The sequence below is a fragment of the Gymnogyps californianus genome, chromosome Z (assembly GCF_018139145.2).
Source record: "Gymnogyps californianus isolate 813 chromosome Z, ASM1813914v2, whole genome shotgun sequence".
Classification (NCBI taxonomy): Eukaryota; Metazoa; Chordata; class Aves; order Accipitriformes; family Cathartidae; genus Gymnogyps; species Gymnogyps californianus.
Genome location: NC_059500.1, coordinates 40,439,650 through 40,460,256, shown reverse-complemented (window position 1 = coordinate 40,460,256; position 20,607 = coordinate 40,439,650). Strand labels below are relative to the sequence as shown.

Below are 20,607 nucleotides of genomic sequence, written 5' to 3'. Positions count from 1 at the left end.
AATGTAGTTGTAAAGACGGCAAACTGGTTCTAGTGCAGGGCACTGAAACTTCATCTGGCTTTTGCTGCCTTCTTGTAAACAATCATGAAAATCTTTCCTGTCTTAAAAATCTTGAACTACATGACAGCAGCTCAAGGACAGCCTTCGGTATTTCTCCAAAGGAAACAGCAAGTGAAAGAAACAAAGTTCCACATGATTTATAGAACTAAGAAAACACGAATGATCATCTTGCCCATTTTCATGAACATTAGAATTGGATGAACTGTACTGAATAAGGTGAATACACAGTAGAGAAGATGATTATTTTTATTTTAAAATACTTATCTAAAATGGATCAGGCTTAGTTTTTAAAAAAACATCAAGGACAAGTGTTAATTTAACCCCGAGATGATTACAGCAAAGCAGCTTTCCCTGCCTCACACAACTAAAAATTTTAGTGATAGACAACAGTACGTAAACCACAGTTCCAAATGAGTCTCTTGTTTTGTTCAGCTAAATGTCCTTTAATTTTAAAATTCTATATAGTAGACAAACAGGCCCCTTGTCTACTAGAAATCTACCACCCTAGTTACATTCCTGTAGCACTTGAAGCCATTGAGAATAAAATTTTATTCCTTTATGCTTTTGAACATTGCCCTTATGCAGGTTTTTAGACCCCCTACTGTCAGAGGTGTAACAAGTGTGCTTTGTACAAAGGTGGTCTTGTTTATGGAGAGGACAACATCTAGCTGGCTAGCGAGAAGCCCAGTCAGGTTTGGGTACTGTACAGAAATACAGCCAAAACAATTCGTTTTAAAAGAGTTCTCTGTCAATACATTAATCCCCTTAAGGGATTTTACCGGTATCAAGTTAAAGCCATTCATTCATTCATTCAACTTGAATACAGTGTTTCACTGTACATTTTACACTGCTAGAATATATGCTTTTTAAGAATCACTATTAAATTCCTGATTAACTTCATCTCAGCTGTGTAACTGTTTACAGATTAAGTCCTAAGAAAATGCCCCTTTTACTCAGAATATGGGTAAACATTTTGATGTTAAAACATGCCATTATTTGCAAAAACACCTTAGTAGCCCAAGTTTCCCAATACTTGTCAGTTAGAAGAGATGCTTATACCTCCTTTTCTCTCCTGCTTACATGCATTTGTTTTCCCTGCTATATTGACTGTAGTAGCCCAGACTTAAGCAAGTAAGTAATCCAGCTTAAATGGTGAAAAAAAACAGAGTAACCAAGCAATGGAAGTTAGTGCTTTTCTTAGAAGAATTCAAGTTACATGTGGCAAGTCTATCAGTGAAATGTTTATGTATGTGTTTAGGCTTAATAGGCACCATTTGACTTGAGCTCTGCCTCTCACTCAATGACAACTAATACTCTTTTCATACACAAAAGAACCAACCTTCCACTTGCATGTTTAGACATCTTAAGATACAGGAGTTGTAAACTAGTACACTGAGGAATGACACACCACAAAAGTAGTTACAAAATGAAGTACATTAAGAGAAAGCTACGACAAATTTGTATTTTCTTAAATGGAATTGCTGGTGGGGAAGTTAGTCCTGTCTGTCTGCTCCCATGCTGTCTCAACGGAGGTTGGTTCATACTCACAAAGATTGCTCCAAACACAGGAGTCAGTCTTGAGAACAGACACAAATACAATCTTCAAAACAGCTGGCTACACACAGTCCAGGTTGGACTGCAGTTAAGGGTGCCTTAGTGGTAGCAGAGGGTATTTCTAGGTTATCGCAAGTAAACTAGTTTGTAGTTTACATTCAACAAGTTACAGGAAAACAGAACATGAACAACATGATACATTGTGCCTAACATAGGACTTCACAAGAACTACGGCTTTACCTGTGGGAGACATTGAGATGTCTGGTAAATGCAGTCTGGTTTACCTTCTTCAGAAGTCCGGCAGAGAAGATTAGCCACTTTGAACAGCTGAGATGATTGCCGTTCTACAAGGCAAGCATTTGCCTTTCTGCTTTTTAGCAGAAGATAGCGGCTGGGTGAAGTAAAGGGTAGTCATAGCACACCATTTCAGATAGCTTCTGTCACGAAAAGTTCAGGAGTTTGATTTTTTTACACTCTGAACTTGTGCAAGTTAGTGGTAACTGAACCATTCCATAGTACTGATCTTGTGAACAGGAGTCCAACAAAGTTTTCAGAAAAATCTTCCTGGCTAATCTCTTAATGAGAAGACACTATTGTCAGAATCCTTTTTTTTAACCTAAAAGCTAAGAACACAACCAGGACAGCGTTTCAGCCTGGTTACAGATAGTGTAAGCTAGCAATTTCGTTTAGGAAGCCCAGGAAAATACATCATACTGGATAGTATCTGAGGACAACAGTCATGCTTTCTATCTACATTGCAGTAAAAAGGTGCCAGAATAGGCACAAGGGTACACTGCAGCATGGGCCATTTTTCATCCTTCCCATGTTTTGTCAAGGTAAGTTACCTCCTTTTAAGCTCCTCTTACAACTAGGCTGGGGATTTCTCTACTGCACTGCTCAGGGGAGAGATCCATCCTTGGCAGAGGACTCTTTCTCATCTACCACCAGTCCACACATTGTTACTGTAGTAAGACTGTACAACTTAGCCGACTTACTACACTTACTGCTAGCTGGTTTCAATTTTATAATCAGTAGGAAGGAAAGAGTCATTGCAGAGGTCAAGCTGCTTTAAAACAAGCTTCCAGAGATTTAAGATGATTTTTTTCACAACTGAAACAGTACTTCACAAGCAAATACTACTTCATTTGGGCCCTTACTGAAGCCTTGAGAAGATAATCAAAACATTCTCAGATCACTTTGCTCTCATCATGGCTGCATTTATATGAAGAGGTGACTAAGTTGCATCATGAACCTCCTTTGTTCACAACCTCTGTCGTTCTTCACCATGCTCAGAGAAGCGGTTCTTCGTATCTTCAGGGTTTTGAACTAAATTAGGAAAAAATAAAAAGGTACAGAACTCTCTTTAAGAGGCAGAAGTGATAGTTCTTCATCTAGAAAACAATCTAGAATACAGCAGGAGACATTTTGAAAGGACTGTTAAGTACTATATTAGTATAGTAAAGCTACAGATACTGTCCCTCCCCACCACATGTTAAACAGTAGCTTCAGTGATGCTATGCAGAAGATAGGTCACACTGTCAACATGAGGGAAAGATCAAAGAGCAAACAAATTAGCTAGCTCTATCTGCTACAGGATACCATTCAAAATACCATCTTAAAATTTTCAGCGTGTGGTACTTAGGTTAAAATGTTTACTTTTTTACCATTTTCAATCCCTGCAAGTGCTGCTTCCTTGTCTGTTTCTGATTCAGCTTCATTCTCATCTAAATTGTAATCAACATCCTTGTCCTGGTTCAAGGCTTCATGTTCCTGTTTGCCTGGAAAAATGTTAAAATTAATTAGTTTTATGCTATACCATAAAGTCATCTGCACAAGAAACAGTTACTGTAACAACCTTCCACGGAATTTTGTGGAAGCACAAAATGGAGCAGCTTTTGCTGTAAATCTTGTCTAAAGAACTAGATAAAAGAATCTTTCGCGATTTGGAAAGTGTAATAAAATTCAGCCAGGACTCAGATGGACAGAAAGGAAAAGCATTAAACCATTTCAGAATACATTAAAGGACAGCCTAAGGAAGAGTAAAACCCAAAGCCAATGCTGAAAACTTGACTGTCGTGTTGCTTTTAAATGTATTACCACCACCGCTAAAATGTATCTCAGCTTCCCCGCTTCTTGTTTTAGTTTGTCCACCAAGCAGAAAGCTGTGAATATAGCATAAAAGAGTATTTTATGATGTGCTAACTTGACGCAAAAGTGCTTTTGTATAAGATATTTTCTTCACCCAGTCACTAATTCATCTCAAGCAACTTTTATTGACTATCTTAAGATTTCTTTATATAGAGAGCTCAGAAGTCAATGGAAACATTATTTCCAATTGCCAAACTACTACCCTTATTTTTCAGTTAACCAGCCAGAAAAAACGTAACGGCAGAGAGGTATAACCATACCACAGTTAAGAGAGATCGGAGTCTCTGGTTCTGAACGTTCTTAGGCCAAGCCCTCTACTTAGTAACTGGCCTAAAAACAGGCTTGAAAATTTTTTGCCTTATGTTGTCCATGTTCAGACCACCACATCAAACAGATTTTTACAGTTACAGACTTAAACGTCTCGAACTTTTAAAAGAAGCTTTTATTGAAAGAGAGAACATGCTCAGAGAACGTAGAAATCTTTTTCTACCTTAGGCTCCTTTGGCTACAAGGAACCTACGCAGCAAGGTATGGTATTTTTGTTGAACAATCAAGCCTGAAGAACATTCTTCTAGTCTTTCTAGCTCACAGAAACTCTGACCTTTCACAGGCTACATGGCAGAGTTTTTTCTTGCACTAATTGTTGGATGATTTTTTTACCTAATCTTTCTGCTATTTATTTCTGTTAAATGGATGCAGTTTAAATAGCTTGTATTCACATCTCTTTGGGGGAGAGCCTGCTCTGGCCAGCATCTTTTCGGAGCAGTTGGAAAAATATTACTTTAGCAATGCAGATGAGATTATTTATCCCTGCCAAGTTATCAACAGTGTTAACATCATTACTCATGATTGTATGAATGCGTTTACTAGAAAAGCATAAATAGCATTTTTTGTGGGCACCAATTCCTGCTCTGACTACCATAAGGCTTCCTCTTGATTACTGTGGGCTACTGGGTCCACCTGAGACCGAGTTCCTCAAGACAGACAAAGGGATGTCCAGATTCTGGTCAGGTTTAGGCACAACATCAATACTCTGTTGCATGGTGCTGTGGAGACACGTGGTTCAGAGTCACATGTGGTACATGCCAGAAACTGGCACTTTTGCAAGATCTGATCTGCAGTTTTGCAGGCTCACAATAATAAACTTCAGATACCTGAAAAGTCATAGGTTGAGTTTTATTCATGCTAGCTGATTTTGAAATAGGGATAGCTAACATTTACACATTTGACACTGTAAAAAGACTATCTCCAAAACGTCAATAGGTGGTATCTCTCTACTCAGCAATGCTTTGGATGGTTAACATCTCATCCTTTTCAAATGCGTGATACTCTTATAAAGCCTCAATACCAGAAAGTTTCAGGGCTAATTTACTCACATGCCTTGTACAGCCAATGGAGAGAGAGACAGGAAGGCTGCTACGGTGATGCAGAAGAACCCAGCCTGGTAGCTCCATGTTGCACAAACAGAAGCCTCCATCTTTACCCACAGCCTGCACAAGACTGCTGGGGACCGACTAACCTTTCGCATCTCACACTAACCTTTATGAAACCTTATACTAAGGCCAGCCAACTGCCACCACTGTTGCAGAAATCGTGCCCTACTCCACACTTTTATTTCTTTACTGTTCTTAACAATATGTGACACGCTACTGACCAGCTTTTCCGGGGAGCGAGTCATCCTCCTTAGCATCGTAATTTAGGAGCTGCTCCCTCTCAATTTCCTCACTGGCAGCCTGCTCTGCTGCCGGCTGTAAGGCATCTTGCCCAGCTACATGTTTGCCATCTTCAGGCAGATTCAGCTCCTTCTCCGACTGGGGCAGCATCTCCTTACGACCTGCAGCAGCCTTGAGTGAATCCTGTGGGTTTTTCAGTTGACTAGAAAGCTGCTCCTCTTCTGCCTTAGGCTCCTGTTTTCTGATGTCAGCTAGGCCGTTCATTCTTTCTGTAAACAATAAAAATGATTCTGAGTAGAAAACGTAACGCCTTTCAGTGGTGACACAAGTTAAAAACCTTTAATAAATACTGCTTTATCTTTCTGATTCAATTCTTGTTTCTCCTCTGAAAGAGTATCTTTCAACCACATCAGTTCCAAAGATAAAAAGAAGACAACCCATGTTTTTCCTACTGGGAACAGCTAAAGGATGAGACATTGTTTACTGTCAACAGATTCACGCTTCTACCTACTTAAAATTTTGGTATGTGCAGTTAATAAATGGGGCAGTGAAACACAGCAGCTGAAATAAAAATTGCAGTGTGCTATATAAGCATCAGGTTTGTGTGTTACTAACAACAAAACTGATTTGGTGTTCAAGAGTAGCTCAGGACAAAGCAGTCACATGGGCAGATTTGCAAGTAAATCAAGGCTGTTCTTATTTTTAAATATGAAGAGGAAGTGCAGGAGGGCTGTTACTTTTAGCAGACATTACCATATCCTTTTTGCTGTGTATCTGTCTTTTTAACTAAAAAAATCATGATAAAATTTGCCTGAATATATATAGATGTTGTCTTCAATTGCTAGCTGTCCAAAATGAGAGTTGCATGCTCCCAAGATTGTAATTTAAGATAGCATGTAAGAATAATTAAATAGGAAATTGAATTTCCATCACACAGAGTACTATGCGAGACTGACACACGAAGATACATCCATTCAAATTAATAGTTTCTGAGAGTTTAGTGCCAAAAGCAACCATTAGGTTAACTAATCTGATCTGCATATCGTTTCCCTTAGTTGCATTTTGCTCAGTGACAACACATGGGAAGCATGGATGTGTGTTTCTTTAAAGCCCAATTTTCAGCTAGTCTGTAGGGAGGGGTAGCAGGCTAGGTGTGTCAAACTTCAGAAAGCAAATTTTAAATGTGATTGAAAATCATTGCTTCCAAAAGCAGGGTATTTTCTCCATATTAAATGAGGAACATGGCTCCAGAATTGTACATATTTGTATTTTCCTTTACATGCAACATGTGAATTACAACAAAACTGAACCAGCAGAAATGCTAGTAATAAAAATGCTTGAATAGATATTATACCTTTCCACAGCTGGAAAACTGATTAAAGTTCAGTCTACTGGTGTCACTTTTTCCATCTCAGTCTTGTGTACAAAAATGTTTTTTAAATGTTCAATTAAATTACAAACTTTCTTTACCAGTTGCTAGTAAGATAGTGATTTCCATCTCACCTTTAGCCTGCAGCGGGTCTATCTTTTGTACTGTAGGTACTGCTTTAGGTACATCTTCATTGGGTTTCTGCTCTTCCAAGTCAGCCTGCTTGAATTCGGTTTGCTTCAAGGCTGGCAGTTCAATGTTGACCTATAAAGTGTATGTACTCAGATAAGCATTGGTCTATATAGCTACTCCTGGATTTGGAAAGGGAAGTGGAAGTTAGGTAGGAATTCAGTAGGGAAAAAAAAATCCTAACACACTCAGAAATATTTGGGCTGAAATTGTTATTGGTGATGGAAGTATCATACAATCTTGAATATGCAGTGATGTTTCTGTATAACAGCACAACACATTGGGAGAATTTAACACACCTTCTTTAATCTAATTGCAGCTAACGATGAGGTTATTGTTCTTGGTTAGTGTTTCACAAGGAACACTACCTGTTAGTGTCTCAGACTTTCACAGAACTGTAACACCACACGCTTCTCCACTGTTGCCCTGCTACTGTGTCAGGGTCAGCAGAGCAAAAAAACAGATGGCATTAACTACTGTTAGCAATCTGCAGGGACAGGTAAACTGAGTTTGGGCATAAGACGACTTCAGTTAAGCAAGCCTGTACAAAACTGGTCTAAAACTATGTTGAATGCAGGACTAAGAAGAAAAACATAAATCAACCAAGTAGACAACAGTATCTGTTTAACGTGATGGAGCTTCCTTAAGAATGTATTAAATACTGGTACTAGACTGCTCTCAGCATCTGACCTGCTTAAAGATTAAGGACTAAGATGTACACCACCTTGAAGATATTCCAATTTAGCAATTAAAATTCTGTGTACAACTGTTAGTCATATTAACATTTAATTGGCTGAGAGCTATGTCAATTCAGTTCACATGAACACTGAACATGAAATGTGCCTGGAGCCTGTGCTGCACTATACCAGCTTTGGCACAAAAAACCAGACTGTTATGAAACTGTTCTGTGGGGATTTTTTGTTGGATTTTTGTTTTGTTTAAAAAAATCAAAAGACGCAGAGAAAGAACAAGCATACAGGCATTTAGAGACATAAACCTCTTTATACCTGGTACTATACAAATGAATAGGAAACCTTATGCTATAGAAAGTCATATAGTCAACAAAGTTTTCTGTTATGATTTTTGGTAAGACTGTAGCTACCCATTGTTCTAAGCAGGTCATTAAAATGCTAGGTTGTCAAGTGTTCAAGCAGTCATTTGGAAAAATGTCTGCAGAAAGAAGTGGTTAAATAACCAAGAAGCCAAACTTGTAGAGGGTTTGTAGGATATGACTACTTGGCTGTTTTGAGAATGTTTAAGCTCAGTCAAAGCCAGGCAGAACTAAAGACCTTGTTGGGTCAACACCATGAAGTCCAACATTGACAACAAATAATCTAGCATTAATTCTTATGAAAGCTTGAGAAGCAAGTATTACCACAGAATATTTGGTTACTGCAGTAAGGATATGCAGAAGAACTCCATCTTCCTTCAGTCATTAAAACAAAAATGCTGTATTTAAAAATGCTTCTGTTTTATAAATAATTCAGCCTCTTGAGGTCACTCTTGACAGTAGAAATCATCAGAAACTGAACAGAAGACTATTTTTCGCTTGATGCTGGGCATTAATTCTTCTGTAAAAATACTGAGCCTGCACTTAATAGCAAGAAATTGCCTCTTAATTAAATATGCAAAAGCCCTTGACTTATATTACCTTAAATTTCTAGCTCAGTAATTTTTAATGACGGTGTCAAATAAATTAAAAGGGTATATGCTGAAATTTTTTTAAGTTGAAGTGGTTGCATAAAAAGATAATAGTTGGAACATATTGTATATTCCTCAACCGAGAAGTATACATCATTCCTTAAAATACAGAGCTGTATATTAATATACAAAAAAGCTGTGTATTAACCAACCAACACTCCATTTTCTTTCTCTGTTTTATTTTAACTCTGACCTTTCCATTACATAAGCATGTACATCTTACAAACAGGAATTATTCCAGGTAAAAACGTACATAGATTTCCTCAGGGTCACCTTGCACTAATGATAAATAACTCAGCTTTTGTACAAGCCAGAAGTTGCAATCCTTGGACAAACAAACAACTGAGACGGTTACAGCCTGACTAAGAAACACTGTCACAGATACTAGGGAACACAAGCAGACAGAATTTATTCAGGCTATAGCTCTATTAGTGGTTATCTCATCTGGGACCATCGCATCTATAGATGGGTAAAAGGAGAACAGATAACCTGCCATGCCCAACCTACTGCCTGCTTTGAGTAAAGATTGCCCCCAGCTATGGGACTTGTTGCAGGAGACTGAAATTGTCCTGCAGAGGGGCTTCAGCCAAACTCCTCAGGTTCCTTCAGGGATGATTTCCCTTCCAAACTGGAAATGGTAAAAAACCCCCCAAACCGCAAAACAAACAAACAAAAAGCATCTGGTGCATGTAACTGTAATGAAAATCGGCTGCAAAGCCACACTAGAAATTAAGTTGACCACCTCTCTAGTATGGTCTTCCCTACATCAACTTTCCAAATACTTAGTGTTTTACATGTTGACATTAAACATTTGTTTGACAAACAAATGTATCATCTCCAAATGATGGGCTTTTTATTTACTTATTACTACATATTTACTATTACTATTATTACTTTTTATTTACTTATTTGACACTGTTGATAAAAATTGACAAACAAGAGCTTTCACTTTTTTTTTTTTTAAAGGGATAACTGGCTAGCATTTCCTGTCTCTGGTGCTTCATTCATCTTGCAGCTCTCATACAATGCAGGTTACCAGGATAAAAGGTCACAAACTTCAGCAGTTCTCTCTCCCACCATTTTACATAAAGGACTGGACACAGACTGGAACCATTACCTGAACACCTAGGGAGGTCTGGGCAGATGTTTCAGCCATTTTCTCCCACCCATTTCCAGCTATGTGCAAAACCCAGCTTCAATCCTCGTTGCTTTACCCTTTCCACACTGAAGTCATCCAATTGTTTCTTCTAGTAGCCTTTTCCTAGCCAAAGAGAAAAGGGCATATACCACCAAACCCCCACTGCCTTTGCAATGGGAGTTGGCCACCCAGGTACGGGGCAAAGGCCCCATTGCAATCACATGTAAAAAAATGTAACTTCTGTAACTGGTGCTCATAGTCCTGAAGAAAGGTCTACTTCGGTACATAGAAATAAATTAGTTGCCTTCTCACCCAGGAGCTTCACTGTGTGTTTCCAGGGCCATCTGTACCAAGCTTAACCGATCAAGTCCTACCCCTGACCAAATCCTGCTTCACTGAAGAAGCATCGATAATTCACATGCCAAGACAACAGGATGATCTGAAATTTCCTTTTCTCAAGATTTCCTCCCGCCCTCTGTACCCCAGGAAGAAAGACTCAGCTGGTACGCAGCCACCCTATGCGGCAAGCCCGCCCTATCCTAGTGAGCCTTCTCATGTCACGTACAGCAACACCTTTTGTGGTTCTTTGATTCTGAATATCCAAAAAGCAAACAGCTAAGACATTTGATCTTCTCCTCATTCCCACAATAAAAGGCTGACATTAGGATTTCTGTGAAAATTCCTAACTGATGGACCTCAAAGACCCTTGGACTAAAATACCATATTCAAGGCTTGCTGCTAGTCTGAAGTGATTGACGATTTATCCTCATCTTTAACACACATCTTGAACACACAAAGCAACTAAGTCCTTTAACAAAGTCAAAAGGAGCTGTGAACCAAAGCTCAGCAGCGTAAATATTCTTTAATGGGCTCCACACCACTCCCAGCATCACCTTTCAAATTCTGCCTGTCTCAGAGGCACCGTGACTGGGAGTCTCCTGCAGGACCTCTGCCTGTTCTGTCCTTGCAATCACTCCATTTCCCATAGATCAGAAACAATCAACAAATTTGAAGGAAAGCAGTGCAAAACTTAATAAGATAGGCTAATGTTAGTTGGAGATAGCAGAGAGGTGGAAAACCCCTTAGGAATTACAAAGAAAAAGATTTTTAAGAAATTACCCAAACCATACCTGGCTATTTTTTTTTGAATCTTCTGAGAAGTCTTTGTTTTCTTTGATTTGTGGTACATCACTACCCTTTTTTGTAAGCTCATGTATCCTTTCTTCACATTGTTCTTTTAGTTCTTTCATCTGATTGATGCACTGTGACCTGGAGAAAACATGAACAAGTCAGCAGTTGTTACCTTTCATGCACACTCTTCTAAAACGTTCTTTTGTAACATGATTTATTCCTTTTTTTTTTAATTATTTTATTATTTTCTTAGTTCTTATTTTATTATTTTCTTATCTGTGCTTACATTTGAGAAGTCAGTACGAAAAAATGCGGTGTTAACCTAAGTCCTAAGGACAAACTTGTGGTGCAGGCAGTCCAAGTTCTACTGGAAGAAATGAATTTAAACTGCTTTGTTAGACCAGCGCAATGAGCTACATGAATTTCCTTGTCCTCTGCTAACCAGTCAATTTCAGTTAAGTCAAAATCAATTTTGATCCTTGAAGCATCTGTAGTATGGTAACAAATGCGTATTTGGATTTTAGCTAGGAAGAGGAAACAGCAAGGTACTAGCTGAAATAAGAAACAGGTGTAAGCTACTGCTAGCAAACTGAACACCCTTTCTCAGTATTTCACCAAACTGCAGCGCTGCAAGACATAACAAAACACATGTTACAGAAATGGAGTTCATCATTAGCTATTCTAAGTTCCAAAAGGAACACTTCCTAAAGATGCAAGTATTACATATCTTTTATATACTTTTAATAGTTACACAGCGTCACTAGTGCCTTAACCTTCGTGACACCAGCGGTCTTCTGTTTGCAGTTCTGTAGCCTGCCTTTCCCTCACAGCTCTGTAACCTCTAGGTAAGCCCTAGGCTGTTGCAGCAGTGCTGAGGATCCTGTGCAACCCCCCGGCGTGTTGTCAAGGTGGGTTTCTCAGGGGAAGTGACTGCCATCAGGGCAAGATCACCCTTTCTCCCCCACTCTCTACATAACCTGTTTTGTAACTTTCAGTTTATATGGGAGGAAGAACAAGACCTAGTGAATAACAAAGCAGATAAGCATTGCCCTGTAACACACACGTAGAAGGCTTAGAAACCAGTCATCATATGACCCCAAGTATGCTTTGACCCCACTGTGAACAGGGACAAGCAATAGCGGGTTTGAGTGGATCCCAATGAGAAGTCCCATCACGCTAGGGAAAAATGTGGTGAAAAATCGTCGTCAGCACCCACTGCATTGGAGAGCATGCCCAAGGAAGAGGCTTGGCTGGGGTCCACACTGCTGCTCTTCCCTGCTGGCCCCCGCAGCAAAGGAGTTTGCTGGGTTTTTTTAACTCGTTTTTCCTTTCTCTCTCTCCCCCTTTGTTTTTTTCCACTCTAAGGTAACTTTGAGTTCAATGTATACCATCAGCTACAGACCCTGCAAACACATCTTTCTGCATGCAAAACCTCTCTCAGCATCCTTTGTACAACATCATGGTCAACATACTGCGAGTTTTACCTCCCCCTCACTAAGACAGAAGAGGGATGAATTTCTCCTGAGCCTGGCTCTGGTAGAGCGTTAATACCCCTGGTGTAACAGCAGCTGGTTCAGATGGGCATGTTCCAGTTTCTCAAGCTGCAAATAAGCTACTACCTAATCCAGAGGAATTCTCAGGGCACGTGCCCTCTTCAACAGCAAGTCACTCATTTTTATTGCGCTTTCACCCTTCTCCACCCTGGCTTTTTAAAGGCAAAAAATCTGTTCTGTAGTTCACACCCAGAAAGGAAGAAGAGTGGCAGACAGATATGCTACGAACTGGCAAATTCATTACCTTTGTTACTGTTTCTTGTCCAGAGGTTATTCTGAACTCTGATTTTGCTAATGCTAATACATGGAAGAGTCATCAAAATAAGCAGTGCTTCCTAAGTCAGTGAACATCAGAGACAATAAAACAACATAGGCTTGAGTTATGCACACATTCACTAATTTATAGGAACTAAAAGAACATCAGAATTGCCTGCACCTCAGTTTGCAAGCTTGAGAAAGATGCAGTATACAGACAGCCTGAAGTTCGAGACAGAACAACCTTTCACAAATGCTCTTTCATCCCACACCGCACATGAAAATAAAGTTCATTTAACATCTGTGACAAATGCTCATAATTTTTAATTTATTATCTGTGAAGGAATTCTATTCTGGTAAAAGGGATTTCTGGACATTTGAATATTCTACTCGTGCATACAGCAACTTCTGAAGCACTAGTTTCTCCGCCTCATCCCATCGACATGACATACTTCAAACGTGCAAAACCAGTGCTCTTAAATTCAGTCTCTGTGGCATGTTTTCTGTCTCAAGATTAAATAGAGTTAGTTTCTGTGATAAAGAGCTCACCTGTGCACACTCAAAGGAGCCCAAGTACCACCTTCCCCAGCTGCTCCCAGGCCCATCACAGGAGCCATCAGCCCATCCAAGGCCCACCTCCATGAGCCCAAAGGAGCACACAGGCACAAGGGCAGCAGGGAGCCTGAATTACAGACTCAGAAGAAGGGACACCCTGTCCAGACCACCCCACAGCCCCAGGGCTGTCTCAGGTCAGCCTCAGCCCCTGTGCCCAGGCATCAAACCTATCAAGATGAGCCAACAAGACCAAGGTGTTGCCCAGGGTGGGGGGACACATTACGGGATGCAGGGGTAGAAGATGTCAGGATTGCACAAGACTTATTACGGGACCAAAGGCAGGGAAAGGGATGGATCTCTGGCAGTAACAAGCACGAGAAAAGAGAGAGATAAGGGGATAAACAGAGTCGGTCGCATGTAAACATATTGCTGGTGGGTGCGCTTGTCTGGCCTTGCCCTGCACCTGATCAGCACAGTCTGTCCCATTTCTTATTAAATGCCTTTTTAACTCTTTCCTGGGTGAGGGGTTCTCTGTTCAGTGTGTGTATGTGCGTGTACAGGGGTGCGAGTGCAGCAACTGGAGTCAGACCCAGGTGGGAGAGTTGCGCATGGGTGTTGCAGGGACTGGTGCCAGCCGGTACGTACGTACACGAGCACGTTTTGCACTAGCGGACCCCCACCCTCAGGGAGCAGGATGAGGCTACTGGTGGTGTTTGTGCTCATGTGAGTGCTTCGTGTGTCCATGTTAACCTGAGTACTTGGCCACGTACAGGCATGCTCTGCATGCACAGAACGCATGTGCAGCCTCTCCCCTCCCGAGCTGCTGAATTTGCTGCCCGCAGCCCCACCGTGAGAAATAGAGCACCTTTGTCCTCCAGGAGCATGTATCATCAGCTCCTTTCATCCCTGCCAAAAAAGATTACTTGTGCACTCGCACTCTTACACTTGTCAGGGCTGCAAATACCAAAATAATTACCAGACTTTGCACACATAGCAAAATTTCCAAAGAAGTGGCTACGTAACAAACAAAGCTCCTAGGAATCAAAATGCACCTAAACATTGAAATATCTTCAAAAGATCAGTCCAGAGGCTTCTGTTTTTCTCTGGTTGCTGCAGGAGAGAAGGGTCAGTGCTGCAGGCAGTCTTTGCTGAACAAGCTCCACCATGAGCAGACGGCACTGGGCACAGTGCACACCAAGGGTATCTCATTAAGTTGACTGCTGTGGAACATGCGCTCCTTTTGCACACAATACCCGTAAGCTCACATAACTCCTGCTGACTTCTGTATGGAAAAACACTAAGCTTGCTCAAAAAAAAATGCTAAGATGAAACTTCAAGACTTGGGCATGAGAAAAAACAATTATTGTTGTGCCTTCTAAGTTAGCAAATTTTGTTCTTATGCATTCCATACGCACAACTGATTTTATCACTGTCTTCTACAGCTCAATATCTGATTGTTTAAAAAGAGTGATTTACAATGTGAGCAGTTAAAAAAAGGCACTTGACTTCTGTCATCTTTTTATAACATTTTCAATTATACAATAATACTCTCTCTTCATTTTTCCACTGGGCAAAGTGTACTTGACGCATAAGGTGTAAAACTTTCATCCATACAACTCCAAGTCAAAGGAAGAAACACTGGCATAGCACACAAGCGGGTCTAACGCCCCCTCCTGCCAAGGCTTACTAAAGATGAACAAAGAGGCAACATGTTGCTTTACTCCTAATATTGAGGGGAGGAAGGAAGACAGACTAAAAGTAACATTTTGAGTCTTTCTAATACTACTTGTTTTTCTAGGCTCAGAATCACGTTGGGAAAAGGCTGTTTGTAAGCATTTAAAATGACAGTATTAAGTAAGCATTTAGTAACAGCAAAGAGGACTGTATGTAACCAAGTACAATCAGATGTCTGTTTCTACAACTACTAGAACACAATGCAAAGTCAGTAATGTAACTTACTACAACACTGAAATATTAATGTTCCAACATCCCCCCTAAAGGTATACAACAAGCAACATTTAAAAAATACATTTATATATGTTCCTGTTATAACTGTGTGAATGCTACAGGGTGCTCAAGCTATAAATCATTCCATGAAAATTTGAGTGCAAAGTTTGTTTTCCTCACTTGCATAGCTACAAAAAAAAATCCAGAAACAGAAAATGAATACTTAAGTGTTATTCAGCAAAGCTAGTGAAGAAAGTGTAGCTCCTTGACTGAGATCACTGCTTTTATGGACTCCCATGGAGAGACTGCAGGAAATAGTGCACCTGCCTCAGGACCAACTGAAGGCAGATCAGCTAGCTGACTCCCTGTTCAGCTAGCACATGGCTGAACTATCATGCCTGTCTCTACATCTACCCTGACACAAGCAAATCCATCTTCACCACTGTAACTCGTTTAGCTCTCCACCTTGAGCCAGCCCTGACCCTGGAGCTGTACCCTCTGAATCCAACCTTCTTCTGTTAAACGAAGACGGATTCTTTACAGTACACTCCCACAAGCAGGGATGCTCTGTCAGTGATTTCCTCAACGGAGCTGTACTTGAAAACATTTCACCAGACGTGGGCTATAAACCTAAGTTTTCAGAAACCAGACTCACTACATTTGCCTTGTATCGCTTCCCAGCACATGCATATCAATCTAGTGCTTCAAGGATGTACCTCTCACATAGAGCATGACTGTACAGCACATACATATGCCTACAGATCCATTTATTCTTGCTCATCTCAGCCTTACAAGGAAGATGCTGGCAAACAGATACTCTGACTAGCAAAGAACTATCAACAGAGGTCCAGGAGTCCCAGCTCTGGCATTTAACTAAACAGCAAAGAGATGGTGCTTAACAACCGCGGTACACAACAAACTTAGAGGGAAAAAGTACCTTAACAGACGCATAAGTGCAACGTGGCTTAATAAAAGGTTGGTACAAACTTGAGCCTCCAACTTCCTTCTACTTTTCTGTTAGAAGTCCTAAATTATTAGAACTCCAGTAACACAATCCCTCTGGGTCATCATTATTAAATGGGTAATAATGCCCTAAAAAAAAGAGTACACAACCAACTGGTCATCAGAAAGTACCCCAAAAGCACTAATACTAACCCTTAATTTTTAAGCAGGGTAAAAAAAAGAAAAAAATGTATTTCAAGTTTGGCCTGCAGAATTCAAGTTCTTTGACTGCCATGTTGAGCTTTTAGTTGTAATTCCTACAAAATCTGGCTAAACAGCGGCTGCTGGAAAAATATCTATCACTACAACAATTATATTCTTGATGGAAAACCATTACAAGAACACGCAGACAGCAAATTCTGTTGGTTTTCTATATCTATGCACCAGAGGGAAGATACAATAGGATGTGAAGACAGATAGAGGGAACATTATTGAACAGAAAGAACCCAGGAGAAATTCCTAGAAATACCAGAAATGTGTATTTACTGTAAGGATAATGATAGGGACTTGTGTGCAGTTATCCATGCCTTACGGATGGCAGTAGGAAATCTCAGCGAAACACGACTAGGTATGAACTGTAATGCAGAACACATGCTGTGACCATAACTGTACCAGAAATGTTTCAATTTTGCCCCTCAACTCTTAAATGAGAATATTGCTACCTTTCTCCTCCTGCAATGGAAGGAACATCAAGAAGTGTGGGAGAATTCTGTGGATACTGAGATGCCAAGTGTTGCAAGGTCTATGCTCTTCTCCAAGATCAACTGTGAGCAATCTTAGATGTGTCAGGTGTTACTTTCTCCTTAAAAATGTACGTTTACTAACAGGGCTATAGCTATCATGAGAATACTCTGGGTTATAACCAAGTCACCTACAACTCCGAAAGCCATCTTTTAGAAAGAACATACTTACAGGTCATACGAGAATTTCTTCTGAAGGTTAGTCTGGTTCTTCTGAAACCAGTGAACATTCAGCTGTAGCTTTCCATATTCTGTCTGTAACTCTTTCAAGTGTTCTGATGAAAACAGGATTAAAATATATATTAAAACACACACACACATACATACCTACCTACATATATTACAACAGAAGTATCAAACAACAGATCGATAGTAAGCACACTAACTCCATCCATCTGTCATGCTCACTACATTTTGTATACAAATGCATAGATAATTGTTGAATTTATTCATCAAAGATGCACAGGATTGGGTAAGAACAGCCTTTCAGCCTAACATACTAACAGAAATGGTGTAACGTACATTTTTGACCTCCTTTTCTTCATAAGGAATACTCTACCTTGTTTGCAAACCCTTGCTCTGCTAGGTTTCAGCCCAGGAAATCTTTAGGTCTGTGAAATACTAATCAGAACATAGTATGAAATGGCATTCATGTTTATTAGCCATCTAAAGACAAGCTTACAATGCTTTCCTGAATAGTATGCAATTTACAGTTATGTTCCTCAAAACCAGAAGCATCTATGATTTAGTTTTCTTCCCAATAGAAAGCTCTGTGTGAGGGCACCAGACGGCACCACAGTGTATTTACCTGTCTTTTTATAGAACTTAGGATCTGTTCCCCAGACCTCCTGAGGAATAAATTGCTAACAAACAATTTTGAAGCACCACATGAATAGAAATGAATTAGACCAAGATTTCTTATTTAATATAGGTGTTTGTGAATTCCCCTGGTGCTAAAATGCACAACCCAAACACCTCAGGCAGGAATGCAAGAATACGCTGCAAAAGGTAGAATTAAGAACAAATATATTAACAATATACACAGAAGCTAGTTTTATTCCCTATTATTTTATATTATAAGGGTCAGAAGTCCTACATCAAGCACTACATAGACAAATCCTTCTAGCATTGACGCAGATTAGTCTGACGCTTCGCTGAACTCGAACTATGCAGATGCAGGATTTAAGTCACCACAGCTCCTGCACCATCCCCATGACTTGAAGAAAGGCAGCATTCTCAGAAGGCACCAAAAAAATGCAAGTCGTAAAAACAGGGGCTTAAAAACCAATACGAGAGAGATGCAGAGGGGTACTACAACATACCTCGTAGACTCTGGATCAATCGCTCATTTACTGTGATGTTACTCATCAGTGCTGCCTGGAAGGAGCAAAACAGAAAACAATGGTTTAATTCCAAAGGATCTGTGTAACCGTTAATATTCTAAACAACACCAACCGAAGCACTTGTCACAAGATCTTTTCTTTGCGAAGTGCTGGGTTACAGGCCAACACAAAACCTTTTAGCTGCTCTAGAAATTTATTATTACATACAACAGACACTTGTTTTAACCCAGATTTCCCAGTAAATGGGGGGGAGGGCGGGAAGATATCACGGCACTTAAATAAAAGAGGAGAAATTTAAAGAGTCTGCTACTAAAATTGCTTGCTGCTTTATTCTGGTTTAATCTCACGATTGCAGTGACAGTCAGATTTACCATTTTTATCCCTTGAAGGAAGAATACAGCGTAGCACAGCTCACTATCAACTACCCTTTGACCATGGAATCAATACACCTCCATTCAGGCATGCAAGGAGGGGCTATGAAAGCATTAGTCATAGATCACAAAGGAACTGTATGAAAGCAACACGAAGCCCTTGCATTGTATCACTTTTCTAACTATCCTCTCCCTCACTTTGATTAAAAAAGTGCTGGAGCAACCTTCTTCCTTTCCTTCACTTTGCTCTCTCATTCTGAAGAGGCAATCAACATAGGAACATGTTTTTCCCATTCTTTCATCAATCCCCCTCTACCAACCCATACGTACACGTGCCCCAAAACACCTGAATTTTGACAGAACTAAGGCAAGTCTAAATGAAATTAATTCCTGTGAGCCAGATGTCAGGATAACTCAGATTCATATTTAACATTTAGAAAGTCTGGTGCAGAAGAGTCTTCTTAAGACTACAAAAAGATGAGATCCACTGACCCTTCAGAAATTATCAAGTCCAGTCCTAGGAGCATATTTCTTATGCTTCACTGCCACTTTCCTTGTTATCCTTCTGCCAGAAAACCCCAGTGTGCTGCAGGTGTCCCAGATCAGTATACATCAAGTTCCCAGTTTCCCAAAGTCTCTGCTCAAGTACTGATGTGTACGTATGTCCACACCACTTTAATGCACAGAAATAACTGCATCCATTCTGTCTGCCCAAGTCACCCTGAAACACTGACAACACTGTCAGTGCCTTTTTTCACAAAAACTATGGTAATAAGTGGCAGTTGATTAGGAAAAGTGAAGCTTTCAATCAGTCTGAGTGGGATAGCACAGAGCAGAGGGGTAGATTTGTCTTTTGTTGACACTTTAAAGAGTCCCAGTTCGAAGAGGTGGTGATTCACATGTCGATGAAGATGCAGCTGTTTTCAACCCAATAGAAGAAATATTTCTACACCATTCTATACATACAGCTGGTCTGTGAACACCACTGTGAAACCTCAAGAGCAAAGGCCTTGCTCCTTTGTGAAAAAGGAAAAAATAACAACAACAACATGAATAACAACATATACTTAGGATTGTTTAATACTTTTCCCTCTCCTGTCTCATAGGACAGGTAAAAAACAAATTTCCGGATTTGTTTTCACTGGTTTATTGGCAAAAGGAAGTTAATGTTTCGATGGAAATGCCAGGTTTTGCTAATGCGTGAGCAACGTAATCAGGTTGTTCCATGATTATCACCTTCAGGGTTTCCAGCATTGGCCATTACCAGAAACTGTCAATGGACTAGAAAAATCAGTATGACATGGCAATTTTATGTTCCTACAGTTTGTTGTGTTGTGGTTTGGGGTTTTTTTCCTTAAAATGAAACTCCCAAATACCAGGACCACTTATGTAACAGTAAAACAGACAAGTGTTAAATGTTTCATACATTAGGACAATAATAACTGTGATTAGCTTAAGTGAATAAAATGACTTGCCATGTGAAAAAGGCTCCTTAAATCACAACAGGCAAAAAAAAGCGTGCCTTGGTCTTTCTAGATTGCATATAAAACTTCCTTTTGGCAATGCCGCACCTACCTCCCTGAATTTGTGGGCCAGAGTCCAGGAAAAAAATCATGAAAATCTAGTTAGCTGTTTGACTTGAGCAGGAAATACTGTTTAATAATTTACAGGGTAGTGCAATCTGACTGTATCAATAACGTCAGGCCTTCCGTTCCTCCTCCTGTCATCCAAGTGCTAACTAATATTCACCTCATGGCTGTGAATTAGGCAGACATTATTTTCTTTTGGGGTTTTATGCAGGTCAAGAAAGCAAACTGCTGGGAAGCACTCAGCAAACACATGCCAAAACTCAGTTCTAGGAAGAAACTCACATTTTAA

At 40.0% G+C, this 20,607-nt stretch overlaps 1 protein-coding gene across 1 annotated transcript in view; it reads right to left on the bottom strand.

Moving 5' to 3' along the window:
• Positions 1-136: 136 nt before the first annotated feature.
• The window catches only part of GOLM1 (golgi membrane protein 1), a 30,857-nt gene continuing 10,386 nt past the window's right edge, over positions 137-20,607 (bottom strand). The window contains exons 3-9 of the mRNA XM_050912456.1: positions 18,338-18,392; positions 17,188-17,290; positions 10,963-11,101; positions 6,939-7,068; positions 5,417-5,704; positions 3,279-3,392; positions 137-2,940 (exon numbers count right to left, since the gene is read on the bottom strand). Coding sequence (XP_050768413.1) covers positions 2,876-2,940; positions 3,279-3,392; positions 5,417-5,704; positions 6,939-7,068; positions 10,963-11,101; positions 17,188-17,290; positions 18,338-18,392 — 894 coding nt within the window. The 3' untranslated portion in view covers positions 137-2,875. The remainder of the gene's footprint in view (positions 2,941-3,278; positions 3,393-5,416; positions 5,705-6,938; positions 7,069-10,962; positions 11,102-17,187; positions 17,291-18,337; positions 18,393-20,607) is intronic.